This window comes from Pimephales promelas, chromosome 20 (genome assembly GCF_988280905.1).
Source record: "Pimephales promelas chromosome 20, fPimPro1.hap1.1, whole genome shotgun sequence".
Taxonomy (NCBI): domain Eukaryota; kingdom Metazoa; phylum Chordata; class Actinopteri; order Cypriniformes; family Leuciscidae; genus Pimephales; species Pimephales promelas.
This window is the reverse complement of record NC_142788.1, coordinates 19,923,838-19,940,402: the sequence shown is the minus strand read 5'-3', so window position 1 is coordinate 19,940,402 and position 16,565 is coordinate 19,923,838. Positions and strand designations below refer to the sequence as shown.

The following is a 16,565-nucleotide window of genomic DNA, read 5'->3' as shown; positions in this document are numbered from 1 at the left end:
TGTTTTATTAAGCTACGGTGTCGTATCGCGTTATTTTCGTTACGCATCTGCAGTGATTGCATTAATCATGACTTGTGACTAAGCAGGCAGCGATTATTTATATTTGTCCTTCAAGATTAAAATGCAATTCAGTGTTCTGTGGCCAATCTGCATATGTTATTGAGTGATGTTTATGCATTGTATCAAATTTAACTTATATAATAAAGAATAGAAAAATATATAGTTCAAAACTGTAAAAACTTTCCAGTTATTTGTGTTTACTGTACAAGGATTTCTGACATAGAAAAATGACTAATGAATCTTTCTGTGAACCAGTTTGACTGAATTATCAAAAAGAACCAACCCAAAATAACAATTTGCAAACAAATCAAGCCCAAAGCCAATTACCAATATGAGTTTAATGGTACATGAGACCAAATTTGGCTAACGTTACTTTTGGAAAACCCAACCCTGATCATTACTAGAACCATTTTATATCCACTATAGAAATTTCCATGACTCTGATGATAAAAATGTCCTGATATTTCTAGGAACCCTGACGGTCCCAGAGGAGCTCCATTCATGAATGCAAAATTTTAATTAACAAGAGCAAAATGAGATGTAAAGGTTTATTTTAGTGAACAAATCCCAGTATGAGTCATGAATATCAAAGCAGAAATGTGCTGGATAAAAATGGAGATCGCGCATGGAGACTTTCTGTACTTAAAATACAAAACTATGTGCATATACTGTCACTGATGTGCAGAAGACACTTGCAATCTATATCAGGACATGTGCCATTGTGCTATTTTAAGTAAAGAGCATGTTGGGTTAAATTGGGATGAAAGCAGACTTCCGGAATATGGCTTTTAAATAGATATTTGAACTGTTTGAAATATCAAGGGTACAACAGCTGAGAAAATCAGGTCACAAGGTGCTCAGGATAAGGCATCTGTTGTTTTAGTGTCAGAATCCTTTGATGAATTCAGCATGGGAACCACTTGTCCAACTGCTTCAAGTATTTCCGATTCAACCTGTAAAACACGACAGTAGCTCTGGTGATTAAATGCCCACTTGTCATTGCAAAGAATAGACACACCACTGAGGTTGCATCGTTTATGTATTCCAAGTGATAATTACCTCATCTTCCACAGACACCTTGTCTCTCTCTGAGAGCTCAACATCTTGGGCAGATCCGTCTAGATACCCATGCTCCGTCCCTGTCAGGATGTCCATGGGGGCCTCGGCAATCTCCCTGATGGTTTGGTCCTCTAATGCGAGCGCTGTATCAAACAGCAAGGGGGATGGGGGACACTGCAATCCCTCATCTTCAACATCAAGATCCTGCACACCAACAGGCTTTAATTACATCACTGATGATTAGGGATGCACCAATATTTAAAATCAGCATAGTAATTATTTTATGGTATGGTCAGTAACCTATTAATATTGAATTGAATGCTATTTTGTCTAAAAAAAATGTAAATGCTACAATTTAGGCATTACGAGATTATAATGCACAGCATGAAAATGGTTTAAGATTACATTTTAGTGTTAAATTGTGTTTTTTTAAAAAAAAAAGGCAAAGGTAAACTACATGTAAAATTGGTAAATGAGAGAAATTTAATATCAGATTTAAAAAAAACTGCTTTTGGCAGATAATTGATTTTGTATTAATGTTTTGTGCAATGACAACGTACCAAATGAAATCATAAATTTATATTAAAAAATATAGTGCAAAATATAGTACAAATCACCACTAGCTTGGTATTAAACTAATGCTTTCATTTTTTTTTAAGTTTAATTAATTAATAGCACATTTCTCTTTTAGTTTTAGGTGTAGTAGCAAATCAGTTATTTTGTAAGGGAATGTGTTTTTGCAAAATAGCTTATATTTAATAAAATAAAATAAAAATCTACTTCACAGCTCAACATCTAATTGTTTATGACCATAACCAACACAAAAAAATCCAGCAATAAGGGTAAATTTGCAATATTGTTTGTTTTTGAAAGCAGGCAATGGAAACAAATATTGGAAAAGCACATAAATAGCTTGTGGCATAACAGGAAAATGAGACGTTTCCAAAAATGAACTTAAATTAGGGGTTTTACTATGTGCACAGAAATGTTAGAAATAAAATTAAAGGAAGATGAGCTGCTGAACATTCAAATTAATTTGCTTTTCGTTCATGTGAGGCTAAGGGATATCATTTTAAACTGCAGGGGACATGTTTGAGCAGCACTGTTAGCAGGCATGTAGATACTTGATAGATACATCAGCAATCTGAAGAGGGAGCCAGGGGTTTTGGTGAACAAATTTAGCGCAGATTGCAGACTTAATTATTCTGATAATGGGAAACTTTGTGTGAAGGGATGTGCCAAAACACATATGAGAAAAGCAATTGCACACAACGATTTTTGTTTTAATGAGAAAACCAACACAAATCATACATCACTGAATTCCAGAGGTAGATTTTCTGTTGGCTGGAGCTCTGCAGCACTGAGGTACATGTCTGTGGGCGCAGACGCCAACTGCTCCGGGGCAAGAGACTCCTGCTCGGGCTGGTACATGGGTGGAGGCAGAGACAGGTGCAGAGGACAGCGGGGCTCCTCAGACTGTCCCATGTGCACAGGCCGATCACATGGAACGTCCTTCAGACCAGGGCACATCTTGAATAAAACTTGGCCACTATCTTGGTAAATGTCTATTGTGCAGGGTTAAGGAGATGACAACTCGGGAAATCACTTTTAAATGTCAAAGATATGGGAGGCTAGATGAGGTGGAGCACTTGAACTGTTCCTTCAAACAGAAAGGACTTCACCATTAGATAATTCTGGGAAGTAAACAGACCATTAGAAGACGTTTGTATACGCCACTGTTTGAAACCAACAGCTACAGCAAACTGCAGGCCTTGATTCAGGGCAACTACAATGACTTTTTTCATTCACAAGTCTGGAGTCAGCAAGACGTTTTTTAAGAAGAAATTAATCATTTTGTTTAAACAGAACATTAAGGTTTTCAGAGCTATTTTCAAATCACCATAATATATTGATTTCTGAATGATCACGTGACAAAAGACTGGATTAATGATGCTGAAAATTCATCTTTGCCGCCACAGGTATAAATTAAATTATATATATTCAAATAGTAAACAATTGTAATTCACAATATTACAGTTTTTTTTACTGTATTTTTTAAAAATGAATGAATGCAGCCTTGCTGAGTATAAGACATTTCTGTCTTCTGTCAAAAAAAAAAAATCCTACTGACCCCAAACTCCTGAACAGTATATATACAACAATCTACTCAAATTATTCTATTTGCCAGAAAAAAAAAGAAAAAAAAAGTTGAATAGATCTGAACATAACATGCATAGATACAACAGAAATGAAAAAGGATACGAGAGACGCAATGTCGTGTCATCGGCAGACACTGATTTGAACAGCGTGTCCCTTCCACAAAGGAAATACATCTCTGGCCTAAACGCATCGCCTGTGTGGTAAAAAAAAACACAAAAGAATTAAAAGGTTGCACAAATGATGTTAATAAAAATGACTGAGCATGGCAATAGCCTCAGACTGATGTCCATTTCAGTCTGAAAATCAAATGTCATTCAGGTCTGTAGAGATTAAACCTTTTATTGTCGTATAAGACATTACTAGAAAGTCCACCTATACCTGTGGCGTGCCTCCCTCAGTAATCGCTTGTCTTCGCTCTCTAAGCTGACGATGCAGCAACGCCTCCACCCCATATCGCCGTCGATAACGTCGCAGAGCCTTTAATTTTTTTAGGTTCTCTCGTTCCTTCATGGACAGGCCCTCTGGACCCGTTAACAGGCTGCTCCCTGCATCATAAAATTGATTATATTATATGTTGACTGCACACATGAATGCAACCAAAGAATAACACCAACAGCCTTACCAATTGTCTCATGCTCAATCTTGCGGCTATGCAGGTAGCGTCGTTTCTTTTCTTTTAATAAGTGTTGCAGACGTTTGAATTGGTCTATGTAGAGGGACTGAAGTCTGATTAGTTTTTCACGTGTGATGAGTGCCACTTCCTCTGCTGTGTAAACACCCGCATGCCTATAGAAATAAAGTCACACTCATCAACTGACATCTCAGGGAGGGCAGCACGATAATGGTTAAACTAACAATCGCGATTATCATAATTATGTTATGTATATATAATTATCAAAAGGGGTGTATTTTCTCCTTTTAACCACGTTAATCTAAAAAAATGGCTAAACAATGCAAACAGACAGTAGCCAAGTAATTTTCAACTGGTAGAACCTTTGAGCAGCTTCTCTGAAAAGCGAAAATGTGAAAAAGTGAATTTCTTAATATTAATTCCAAATTATTTTTACAAAGTATTATTGGTTGCATGGACCACATTTATTAACTAATTATGATAGCAAATGATATGGTTAGGAATCATGTTTGCATTTATTACAACTAATCACAAAGAAGGTTCGCTCTCAGATTTAGTGGCAGAAACTCGCACAAGCGGCCTTATGAAGGAACACAGACTGGCAGAATTTCAAAATGAACATTGCTAAACTCCAAAATAAATGTTTGTCAGATCATCATCTTTGTGAAGAGAGAGGGAGGGAGCACACATGGTTGCCAGATTGAGTAGATTAAAGGGAGAGTTTATGCAAAAATGAAAAGTAGCCCATGATTTACTCACCCCCAAGTCATCCTAGGTGTATATGACATTCTTCTTTCAGAATACGAATACAATCGGAATTATATTAAAAAATGTCCTGGCTTTTATAATAGCAGTAAATTGCAGTTTCTGTTTTAAAGTCCATAAAAGTGCATCTATCCATCATTAAAGTGCTCCACACTGCTCCGGGGGGTTAATAAAAGCCTTCTGAAGCGAAGTGGTGTGCCGGCCAAATGAAACATATATTCCACTTAAGCCTACAGCGCAACTTATGCAAGTAATGTGACGTACTGCTGATATTTACACTACACCATGACGCACTACGCTACTTCCAACGTCACAAGTTGTGCAAGTTGCACTTTAGGCATAAGTAGTCTGCATATGGCCGTTTGAGTAATTGTGTTTGTTTGAAAGAAGAACCTAGGAGGATGAGTAAATCATGGGCTAATTTAAATTTTTGGGTGAACAATCCATTTAAGTAAAGCACTGGGAATGTATACTTTTAAGTGAAAATCCCCATTTGGATCTGGCAACCCCAAGGAGGAATGAAAGTGGAGGCTTGTTACCAATGCAAGATAACAGAAATGTTTAAAATAAATGTTTTCAGAAATTGAAAGAAGCAGAAAACGTACAAAACAAAGCAGATAAGAAAATTAAATTGAGTAATGTCTCACTTTAAAGGGTCTTCATGGTCACTATCAAGACTTTCAGCATCACTGTCAGGGTCTCCTCTCCATGTCTGATCCAAAACAATTGGATCCTGCTCCTCCTCACTCCAGCTATCTTCATCTATACAAGGAAAAAAATATAAACAACTTATTTCAACAAACGACATTATTACATTAAAATAATACATTGCATAAACCATTAGCTAGTAAGTATCATTTTATGTTAGTTTCAAAGACAGCAGGAATCAAATCTAAAAATAAAAAGCATTATATATATATATATTACATTACATATATAAATATATATACATTAAATGTGGTTTATACTTTTTACTGCTGTTAATTTCCTCTGAAGTGGCAACCAAACTGGAGTTACTTCAGTTCTTCAGTTAGTTATCAGTTCTCACACACAGGCTTGTTAACACATTCAGACTTAAAAGAGATTTCTCAAAAGCAAGTCCAAAAGCAAGTAACAGCACAATTAGATGCGAATTAGATCTCACCTAGTATGCGACTAGCTTCACTTCGGCCCTCGTGACTGTGAGCTCCAGATTCTGGCCGACTATAGCCGCTGAGCTGAGACAGTAGAACTTCAGGGGAAGGGCCAGAAGCAGATGCCTTCCGCATTTGGGCTTGTTGAACCAAAGCATTTCTGCGTGCATGCTCAGCACAGAATGAAACCCTAACAGAAAGAACAAAATTAAGTCAAATAAAAATGATAGAAACTAGGTAATTTATTAACCATGCTAAAGGAGTAAAAAAAAAAAACACTCACCCCTCTTTTTTCTCTGGTTTTGGGGCTGCATTGGGGCAGCGCTTGCCATTCTTGTTGGAAACATAGCTGCATTGCCTGTATGGAGCATTTTTATCTTCAAGAACATGTTTGATGCAGAACTCCAGGCCCTCCAGACGAGGCTGTGAACAGGGTCTCTGGGTGAAGGAGCAGGTCTGAGGTTCTTGAGAGCGAGCAGCTTGAGTCACTCGACCTCTGCTGGATGGCAGAACGTGGATCCGAATCCTGTTCATCACTGATGCAATGAGAAAGACAACATACATAACCAAATCAAATACAGACACCATAATTCAGCTCCTCTGAATTTTCAGTCATTCATCATTACTGCATAAATATTTTTAAAAATTAGAAAATAGTGTGGCTTATAAGAGGACGCTTAAAGCATTACCACAAAAAAAAAATCTTGAAATATATTTTAACATTTCATTATATCATCAAAATACCTGATATTCCTACATATCACATGCCATAAACAAATGATACAATTCATTGTCATGACTATATACAGTGTATATCATCAAAGGGACCAAAAGGTCAGTTTAGCATAGGCTAACGTTACAACTTGATTCTAAACATCTGCTAAAGATTAACAAGAACTCTTTTAAATGCTTTTTTTTTTAAAACGTAACATAGTAACGCCAAGGCACATCAGCACACGAGGATGTGGGATGTACAGTAAACCCAGTCCAAGAGCATTCAGACAGTCGTATAACGTTAGATCATTTCTTTAACTTCGCAGTCGCCAAAAAGTGTAACGTTTGCATTACAGATGCTATGAGCTCCAAAACGTTTTCAGAAATCTTAAGATTTACGTTTTAATCTTATGCAGAAAGCGCCAAATTCATACGTCAGTGCTGCTGTTCGGCCATCTTTGAATTGGGAGGATAATATACTCTTGTATTTTAACACACAAAAACTGATATAATAAATCAATATATATGTCATCAATTGAGTCTAAAACTGTTTTTATACGTTATAGAATATAATTTCTACGTGAAAACTCACCTATGGAGTAATACTTCTTAACGTTTACGTGAGGTGCTCTGCTGCCCCTTCCAGCTTTCAACGCATGCAATGCACTAACAATGAGCTCTGTGCTATGGCTCTGTAGGGACGTCATCCATTTTAGCGCCCTCCTATGCTTAACGTTGATTGGACCACAACCTTGAAAGGAACTATTTGATTGGAGGAAAAAACTTCACGACCGAGTATAGTCCTTTATTATTGGCTGCTCCATCGTAGAGCTGTTTTTGTTGGCAGCAACTGTATGCTCCAAAACGTGTAACAAAATAAAAGCAGTCCAGCAATAAACAGAAGCAGGTGCACTCTCTATATATAATGTAATAATAAATTATTTAATAATTTAATAATTGCAGGAGGTTTTTCCTATTGATAAATTCATGCTTTGTTTTGAGCAAGAGATTGATCTTTTCCATAAAGCTGCCATGACTTGTACATCCTTCTCAATTTCCTCAGATTTGGTTTGGGAAGATCCTGTGGGGATATTAAAAAATTAAACAAAAAATATTAGAAAATATACAACTTTTTTATTGTTGCAGATTAATTGAAACATACCTGTTGATCTTCTAAGTGGTGAAGATCTGCCAGAGGGACAATGGAAGGTCTTCCATGAGCACACTGGAAAGGAAGATGACAAGAGGAGAGCGAGCTCACCAGACTACAGCACTCCTCCTTACTCAAAATGTCATTGAACTTAATTGCTCCTGTTAAGATGAATAAATACATTGAATGAATATGTACAAGAATATTTTGAAAATGCTAATTATTGCCTACATACTTAAAAATAGCTAACAAAAATTGACAATCGTTAAATGTACTCAAAGTGTACACAGACACATCGTGGCTTCTTTTGTATAAATGGGAGAAGGGGTAGACAGTTTCTGTGTTCCCTATAACAGTTAATTAACCTAATATATTTAAAATGAACTTAATGGTGGATTTATAACACTAACCATGACACGCTTGTGAAGCGAGAACATTATGTACTGTCAGAGGCAGAGTTCCTCTAGCTCTTCCTGTTGAGTGGAGAAGCTGTGGTATGAATCAAAAGAACATAATATCATAAATATATCCCATTCAAGCTCCAAAAACCATTTGTAGTATTTTGTTTACAGTGCAGGGTAGTAACCGATTACATGTAATCTAGATTATGTAATCAGATCCAAAAATTAAGCACCTGTAATTAGAATATAATACATGTTAAAATACTCATAATCAGACTATAGCTACTTTTTTATAGATTGCATTATTACTTAATATTCAAAAAAATGGCAGAATTAAATTCTCCCAAATTATTTCTATGTTCAAAGTCTTCGCGTTTTGTGGAACTGCACACACAGACCTGCTGACTATAATTACGAGAAAAATTAAGAGGCCACAAGGCATAACCAAATAAAATATTTAATCTTTTTCTTAGTTACGGTTTTTATTTATTTATTTTGTTTTATTTTTTTTTCATCAATTTACAATCCCTCCGCAGGTCCTTCCCAAACCCTAGCCTAGAAGACCCTTAGGTAATGTAATTTTAATTTTATTTTTAATCGTTTCATTTTGTTGTTAACAAAAAATGGAATAAATTTTCTTTCTCTTTATATTTTTTATCAATAAGGAACAAAATTATACTATTCAAATCAAAAAAATTCTAAAGGTAATCAGATTAAATAACTTAAAAAGTGTAATGTATTAGATTCCATTACTAACTCAAATTTGTTGTAATTTATTTCACTAATAGACAACAATCAGCACTGAAAATTACGCATGGGGCATGCCAGCTCACCTCAATGTGTTCTCGCAGGTAGTCCTACAGAATAAAATACACAGTCTATGAGTCTATGAGTTTAAAACAATAAGAAGACAAAAACAAATAAGAACTGAGTCTGACCTCTGCAATGGTTTTAATTACTGACCGCCTTCCACGGCGGAGCTCTGTGCTTTCTTTCTCGATGAAACATGTGGGAAGTCTCTCCAACAACACATTCAGTGACTCACTCTTTGGGAACCTTACATCTAAAGCAAGACCCCTCAGGAAGGCCTGACAAGACCTTCAAGAACAAAAGAGAGATTTATGGCATTTTGTTTTGGCAAAGGTGCAGAACTAATTGAACACACATGCATGTTTCAAAGAGAAGATGATGGAATCAGGAATGCTCAAACAGCTGCACTGACCTCAGAAGTCTCAATTCCTCCTCAGTTACATTAATCTCCAAGGGTGGGGTTACACTTGAAGAACACAGCCTCTTTTTTCCAGGTGTGTCTGGGTCATCCTCATAAGAGTCTAAATCAAACAACAAGCAGTGTGGGAAAAACACATTGAATCCTAATGCACCTCTTCTTTATTAGCCTTTTCATGCTTTTACATGAACTTTGTTTTGTTCTTATTCTTATAAGTTGGTAAGATATTAAAAAAAACCTTAATATTGTGAAAAATCTGTTGAATCTCTGCTTTTTATTTTAAATGTGATGTGATCATCAGCACGTGATGGCAAAGCTGAATTTTCATCATTACTACAGTCTTCAATGTGACATGATCCCTCAGAAATCATTCTAACATGCTGATTTGGTGCTCAACTCTTACATGGTTACCATTTACCTGTTACCAACCCCTCCAGTCGAACTCTTTCATGGGCAGCATGTTGATCAACCAACACTAGAAGATTTCCTGCAGTAGAAGGCAAAGATAAATGTTTAGGACATCATCACACTTATTCAATGCAATAATTTTCAGGCCATGGCACCTTCATTTGCACTGCTTTCAGACACATCCTGTTCTGTTGTATTTATCAAACAAGCAAGGAACTTCTTGTCCACTTGATTGATGACCTAAGGTTAAAAAAAAATTTTTGTTTTAAATCTTAGATTCATTTTCACCATTGTCAGTGCCAGTTCCTCAGTGCACAAAAAGAGTTGATGTATAATACTTACTCTCATTGTGTGGATCATATTCTTGGTAAACCGGTAGGGGAACAGAATATTGTGTATTTTTACAGCAAGACCCTCAGCTTGACCGGTCGTTACATCCACAGAAACCTTTTCAGAATAAATTATTAGTGTGAGCCAAGTTAATTCGAATATTTTTTCATTCAAAATCCTTAAAATATTTAATTTATTAAACCAGTAGTCCTTTATACCTCTGGAGGCCGTATGAACACCGGGTTACTCCATTTTGAGAATAAAGTCGACAATGAATCGGGACCTTGGGCATCCTCTTAAAAGAGTAAAAAGAAAAAACAATTAGTTAATGTGCACTAAAAAGCTGATTTCAGTCCTGATGTCAGTCTAGAGCTGTACCTCTGCTGTCTGTCCCTGAGTTAAGAGCTCTTTCTGCTCTGGGCTTGGGCAGAAAGGGAAGTACAATATCTGAGTGAAATGGATAACACCTGTACTCAAATCCTATGAGCAAAGACAAGCTGATTATAACATAAATATCTGTACATTAGTGATCCAAAAATGTCTCTCTGAATTTCTCCCACCTGTTCTTGAAAAAACACTGACCGCCATGTTAGTGACATCTGTGGTACATGACACTTGAGTCTCCTCCACAGGAGAAGAGTCGTATTTGCTGAGCCCTGTAACTTGGTTTATGTAAACTAGCTTTCCTAAGCAACTGTCATAATGAGCCAGCCAGCTGCTGGACGTTGGGATTGTTTCAACACTGTCATTTGTATTCTGACCTTCATTTCCTGTGTTGCTGCACAGAGGATCATGCTGAGAGGATACTCTGGATTCATCAACACTGCTCACACTTCCCAAAAAGGAAGGCACATTCTCATTCCAGAAGTGAGGGTCTTCTAAAGTTGAGGAAGGTATTGCTGTGTCCTGCTCAATTAGAGAGAAGACTGGGTTGTCTTCAGAAGAATCATGGAAAAGCGAATCAACAGTTCCAAAGGATCCAAAAAATACATCTTCTTTTTCTAATTCACAGGACTTTTCTTCAATGTTTGAGTCTTGTACAACTGGAAAAGGCAATGTTTCCATGGTAAGAAAGTCTGCATCTCTGCTGACCTCTCTGAGTGCCATTTTATTATGTTTGAAGAAGGAACATTTGGCAGCCAGTGATATTTTTTGTCCCTCGTTCCATAGTGAAGATTCTGCATAACATTCAGAATTGCAAGGAGAATACGCATCTGAAATGTTCCCCAATAAGGGCTTGTCTGTATCATCTAAGCACAAAGTAGATCCTACAAAGCAGTCATTAGATCTTCTAAAGGATTCTGGTTGTAAAAGGCTTGTTTTTTCTGTAATTGGTTGTTCTTTTTCAGGATCCTTCCCAAACAACCTTTTGAACTTGTCAAGAGATCCTGTTTCAAAAGGCAGAGTTAATTTATGACATGGTGGAGCTCTGCAAGTATTTGAGCTGGTACCATAAAAAACATGTTTGTCTTCTTGAATGTCATTTAATGGCAGCTTTCTTTTTTTTGAAGACATTTTATTTGGGAAGCAGAATTTTTTTAAACTATCTTGCGCCCCTTTTACATCCAGAATTGAAATCTTGTGTTTTTTGCTTCCCATCAAATTTATGTTATTGTTGTTGTTGTTAACAGTAACTGGCAAAGCATTATGGCTTATATTAGGACAAATTGCATTTTCATCTTCTTTGCGATTGTTATTCATTTCTGTAGCAACTGCAAATGTGGTCTGCAAGTGCAAATCGCCACCCTGAAGAGCTTTTTCAGCGTCTGTTTCTTCACTGGAAAGGGTTTCCGTGTTTATTGACACTTGCTCCAGCATTTGACCACCAGAGACTTCCAAACCACTTGCATTGTCCTTTTTCTCAGTCAATGCGTCACACTTTTCACGTGTTTGCTCAGCACTGAGGTTTTGTTCAGCCACAGGAGTCTTTGCATTCCTCAATGGACTACTTGATGGACCATCACTGCCATTCATGGAAAACTCTGTCACCAGATTTTCCTTAGTAAGAAATGCTTTTACTCCTTCTTCAATGCAGATGAGTACATTATCCCAGTCTTTGAACTCTATCAGTGACTTGGCTGGTTCGAGGCATATGTCATACTCTGAGTAGTGGCATTTGATATTTAAAACATAGACGCCATGGAGATCACATCCGCCTCTTTGTTTGGGGCTCGATGTTAACGAATAAGCGGTTGGGCTGTTGTTTTGTCTCGCAGCACCGCTAACTCTCTTCAGAAGGTTGTTGAGTGTTTTATGAATGCATGTCTTCAGAAGAAGCCTCTCATTTACAAATAGGAATTGCAAGCTGTTATTGTAATGTCCCTCACGACCGATATAACCAGTAATTTCGAACTGCTCATGGACGTAATTGACCTCTCTGAGCTTTTGGGCTCGATTCAAGCCATGAATCTGCACAAACCTGTAATAGGTATTGCTTGTTTTAGAGAGCTGCACCATCATGTGAGCCGAATTTTCTTTTTTCACTGTGAATGACACAGATGGGTGCATCAGAGATATGGCCTCCACTCTCTGACGGATGCGTTCGATTTCTAAAACAGCATCCATTCTCTTTCTTCGGACTGGCATGTTGTGGAAGAGATTGTAGACGGACACGGTCGTCCCTGCAGAGGGACGAACAGTTTGAGCTTCTAAAACATCCGACGCACTTGCTTCATTAAAGGTTTTAACGTATGTTTTCACAGACAGCTTAGTCCTAGATGACAATTCAACCATTTCTGCAAGGGAGACAATACTGGCAATCGCTTCCCCTCTGAACCCATAAAATCTGAGATTATCCAGATCCTCCAGCGAGCTGCATTTGCTTGTGTTGTATCGGTATCCCACTCTCTCCATGTCCTCCTGGCACATCCCTGATCCATTGTCGATCACCTGCAGCTTGCAGGCTTCTATGTCTATTTTGACAGCCACACAAGTTGCTCCGGCATCAATGCTGTTCAATAGGAGCTCCTCCAAACATTGTTGCAATGAGAAAATAGCAATACCAGAGCGCAGCTTTGCTTGAACATCTTGGGGCAAACTCTTGATCATTCTGAAAAACATAAATGTTAAAAAAAAATTTAATGCACAGAGATGAAAAAGTTAACTTAAATATGTATCAAAAATGTAAATAACGACGCACATAAGAGAAGTATAATTATCTTTTCATTTAAAATAATAATTCAACTAATACACGTCTATACCTCTTTGGTGGGTTGTTGTGAGATGTTATTTGTGACTGAACGTGCAGAAAACAAGCCGTCTGTCAGTTTTGCCAGCTTTGACGGTTGCCATGTAACAACACCGGTAAGTTTGCTAACTGTCGTATATGCATTTAGGTTCTAAAACAATTACGGTTTCCTTACCCGCTCAATTTAATACGTGGTTTCTACAACTTGTAATAAAAAATAGGGTTTGTATGGCATTTCATTCGTTAAAACTTGTTTAAGTACAACCATTATTTCTGTTATGGGTTCCACTTCCACTCACAACAACGTGACCTGCAGCGGAAATGACGTGTGTGTTCATGAGCAGCAGGGTGAAGCAAGCGACCGTAAACTTGGCAACAGCTTACTAGTGCAGATGTCATGAATAAGAATAAAATACTTCACAACACCAATATATATTAATTTAACCTTCATTCATTATACAAGTTGTATATAAAAAAAATCGTAAAAAGTACCATAGTTATTTTTTTGTGTTTTTGCAGAACCATATTTTTATAGGTAAAGCTAATTTGATTATATTTTATCAGAGAAGATTTCTTTCGCTAAATAAAACTAAAAAAAAATATATATATATATATCATATACTATACTGTTTCATGTAGCCTACTTAAAATCACGTTGCATGTAAGCTATATTAATAATTATAATCAATGTTTAGCTATTATGCTTTTAAATCAACGAGACTGAGAAATTGACAGAAAAGAAATAATAAAGTTTTTTCACTAACAAAGTCTCTAACATCTAGTGTATTGTTATGTTATATCCCTCTATCTTTTAATGAAACTCGAAAAAAACAATGCACTCAGTGAACATTATGGGGCCAATAAATAATCTAAATCGATGTGATAAAGCTTGTTTTGTGCTTGATATGAGGTTTGCAAAGAAAAAAACAGTTGCAAAAATATATACAAAATAATCTAAACATTATTGAGCATGATAAATTGGAGAATTTTCAGATTTTCTATAAAACTAGGAAACTAATTTATTTGAGAGAGAGAGAGAGAGAGAGAGAGAGAGAGAGAGAGAGAGAGAGAGAGAGAGAGAGAGAGAGAGAGTTTGGTGGTCAGCAGTAAATCTTTACTGTGCTGCTCTCCAGGGTGCTGAAATGCGTTGCTGCTGAAAGTGGGGGACATAGTGGCATGTTCTCGGTGACCTTCACAGATAAAGATGTGTCATCATTTATCAGTATATTATGAATTGGTATGATTTATAATGAAAACTAAAAATAGCGCAAGTTTTGCATAAAAACCTCGTTGAAAACGTCACTGATGCATTTTCCCTTCTCACAGCATTTATTGTTCAACGCAAAGGATTTAATCTCTGCATTACTGCGCGCTCTTGAAAGAAACTGAAGTGCATCGAAATTGAGTTAAAGCCTGACTTAAAGCCTGAATTCCTGCCAAGTCAGTCAGTGTTTTCTATCTTCGGTCAAGGTCCTTTCAAATGTGTTAGTTAACGTGCAAAGCCTTTGGAACATGAGGTGGGAAACAGAAGCTGAACAATCCTCTGAGCTAAAAGAAATGGCGCAATATGAACTGCAGAGCGCGTGAGGGGGCGTGAGGATGTGTTGGTAAAACTACACGCTCCTTGGGGGATGGCTGTCCTATATAATGTAGTGCATTTCATTAATTGAAAAACATCAGCCATGTTTTTACGGGAAAAGTGAATTAGTCAAGAGTCTTCTACCACTCCCCACCCAAACCCCCTCTCCGTCTCTCCCCCACCTCTCTCACGCGCACAAACGCTCACGCACCGCCACGAGATAGAGAAGAAACGCTCCTGGCTGCTGTGGATCAAACAGCAAGATTTAAAACTGTGTTGGCACATTCTGCATAAACCCAAATGGATATTAAGAAAAAAAGGATCTGGTCGTATGGTGGCTTGAAGAAGCCTACTTTATCCACAGAAACCTACAGTGTGTGGCAAGCCATTTTAACACTTATTCCTTTAAACTAGTTGAAAAAATAAATATGGTTTATGCTTTTGATCTTTCATTTAAAAAATGTGCAAAAATCTAACCTTTCATTGAAATAAAAGAATTGAATTGAAAGTGAGGGTGAGGGTGGGTGTGTATGTGGGTGTGTGTGTGTGGGGGGGGGGGGGGGCAAGGGAACATAAAATTGTAGCTAGCTACTTCTTGTTTCACAGGTGTTTAAATATGAAGAAATATAAAGGCCAAATTCATTCATTCATTCCATCAAATAATTTAGTTTGAGGGGGTTTCAAGAAAAAATCCTCCTTGGTCCTCCAAAAATAAACCTCAGCATATTCAGTTGTCAGACACGATTGGAACACTTTGTTTTTGCTGGAGGTCCTGGACATCTTGTTAAAAATAAACTAAACCTGACGGCTTCAGCTAGAAATCTTATACTGGGCCGTGTTTGGATCTTCCACCAGGACAACGATCCAAAAACAAACATCAAAATCAACACAAAAATGTGTAACTGAGCACAAAATGTAGCTTCTGCCATGACCGTCCCTATGGAAAATGAGTGAGCTGAACTGAAGAGAAGAGGCGCCAACATGGACCTGTGAATCTGAAGGATCTGGAGAGATTCTGTGTGGAGGAATGATCTCTGATCTCTGGTCAGGTGTTCTCCAAACTCATCAGACATTATAGGAGAAGACTCAGAGCTTTTCTCTTGGAAAAAGGAGGTAAAATAACAGGGAGCCAATTACGGCCAGCATGTTTTGGAGAAAAGCATTTATTTCATAATGTGATCACTGACCAGAAATGTTTCCAGGGGACCCCAATAAGTGACAAACCCGGCTGGGATGTGCTTATAGCTCAAAGTCTACATTTTTATTTTATTTTTAAACTTTTTTGTGCAAAACATAAAGAGATGACATGTTTATGACATATAACTTATACAATATGTTCAATGTCATCAGATACATAAAAAAAACCCGAAACCTAAAAGAGAGAGAGAGGGGGGTAGCTATTAATGAATCTATACATCAGTTACACAAATTGAGTCATGTTATGTTTAAGTTTAGTTTAATAAAAAAAGTTAGGTAATGCTGGATCCAAGAAGAGACAGCAAGTTTTAAAGTTGATACACTCACACACAGATAATGCATATTTTAAAAACATTTTTTGTTTAAAATGTATATTTATTAGCAAAAGTTATGTTAACAGAAATAATAAGACATTTCTAATTCTTCTCGTAAGAACAGCTATTCAACTGATGGACACTGTGCTGCATTGTCATGAGAACATCCCAGGTGAAAATAATGAGGAAAGTAGGACATTGTCTTTCGTTGTTCCCTTCACCAAGTGCGTTCCAATCGGCTACATAATG

At 37.1% G+C, this 16,565-nt stretch overlaps 2 protein-coding genes and 1 non-coding gene across 6 annotated transcripts; all 3 read right to left on the bottom strand.

Annotated features, from left to right (window-relative positions):
- Positions 1-594: 594 nt before the first annotated feature.
- kansl2 (KAT8 regulatory NSL complex subunit 2) lies at positions 595-7,390 on the bottom strand. The gene is made up of 10 exons (XM_039652236.2): positions 7,115-7,390; positions 6,092-6,344; positions 5,820-5,998; positions 5,323-5,437; positions 3,902-4,065; positions 3,658-3,824; positions 3,382-3,472; positions 2,431-2,684; positions 1,120-1,323; positions 595-1,013 (listed from the first exon to the last, which is right to left on the bottom strand). The coding sequence occupies exons 1-10, from the start codon at positions 7,227-7,229 to the stop codon at positions 918-920; spliced, it is 1,638 nt and encodes a 545-aa protein (XP_039508170.2). The 5' UTR covers positions 7,230-7,390; the 3' UTR covers positions 595-917.
- Positions 2,772-2,906, bottom strand: LOC120463840 (small nucleolar RNA SNORA2/SNORA34 family). Its single transcript, XR_005618574.2, has one exon. It is a non-coding gene; the product is annotated as a small nucleolar RNA SNORA2/SNORA34 family (small nucleolar RNA).
- Positions 7,313-13,564, bottom strand: mlh3 (mutL homolog 3 (E. coli)). Of its 4 annotated transcripts, none has more exons than XM_089124220.1 (13): positions 13,240-13,564; positions 10,600-13,088; positions 10,418-10,519; positions 10,258-10,334; positions 10,052-10,156; positions 9,865-9,949; positions 9,720-9,788; positions 9,296-9,404; positions 9,012-9,171; positions 8,907-8,930; positions 8,083-8,161; positions 7,685-7,833; positions 7,313-7,603 (listed from the first exon to the last, which is right to left on the bottom strand). In XM_089124220.1, exons 2-13 carry the CDS (start codon positions 13,085-13,087, stop codon positions 7,508-7,510), a joined length of 3,543 nt encoding a protein of 1,180 aa, XP_088980346.1. In that variant the 5' UTR covers position 13,088; positions 13,240-13,564; the 3' UTR covers positions 7,313-7,507. The 4 variants fall into 4 exon arrangements, with proteins under 4 accessions (XP_088980346.1, XP_088980347.1, XP_039508169.2 ...); XM_089124221.1 differs by having other exon boundaries at positions 7,685-7,747; XM_039652235.2 differs by having other exon boundaries at positions 13,402-13,564.
- Between the last annotated feature and the right edge of the window lie 3,001 nt (positions 13,565-16,565).

What these genes read in the sequence shown, in the direction of transcription:
- mlh3 (XM_089124220.1), bottom strand. Translation starts at nt 13,087, where the DNA reads ATGATCAAGAGTTTGCCCCAAGATGTTCAAGCAAAGCTGCGCTCTGGT. An exon ending in ATATGATCCACACAATGAGA is followed by an intron (nt 9,950 to 10,051) that starts GTAAGTATTATA and finishes TTTTAACCTTAG; the next exon opens with GTCATCAATCAAGTGGACAA. An exon ending in CGCTTCACAAGCGTGTCATG is followed by an intron (nt 7,834 to 8,082) that starts GTTAGTGTTATA and finishes TCATCTTAACAG; the next exon opens with GAGCAATTAAGTTCAATGAC.
- kansl2 (XM_039652236.2), bottom strand. Translation starts at nt 7,229, where the DNA reads ATGACGTCCCTACAGAGCCATAGCACAGAGCTCATTGTTAGTGCATTG. An exon ending in GACCATGAAGACCCTTTAAA is followed by an intron (nt 4,066 to 5,322) that starts GTGAGACATTAC and finishes TTATTTCTATAG; the next exon opens with GCATGCGGGTGTTTACACAG. An exon ending in CTGAGGGAGGCACGCCACAG is followed by an intron (nt 3,473 to 3,657) that starts GTATAGGTGGAC and finishes TTTACCACACAG; the next exon opens with GCGATGCGTTTAGGCCAGAG.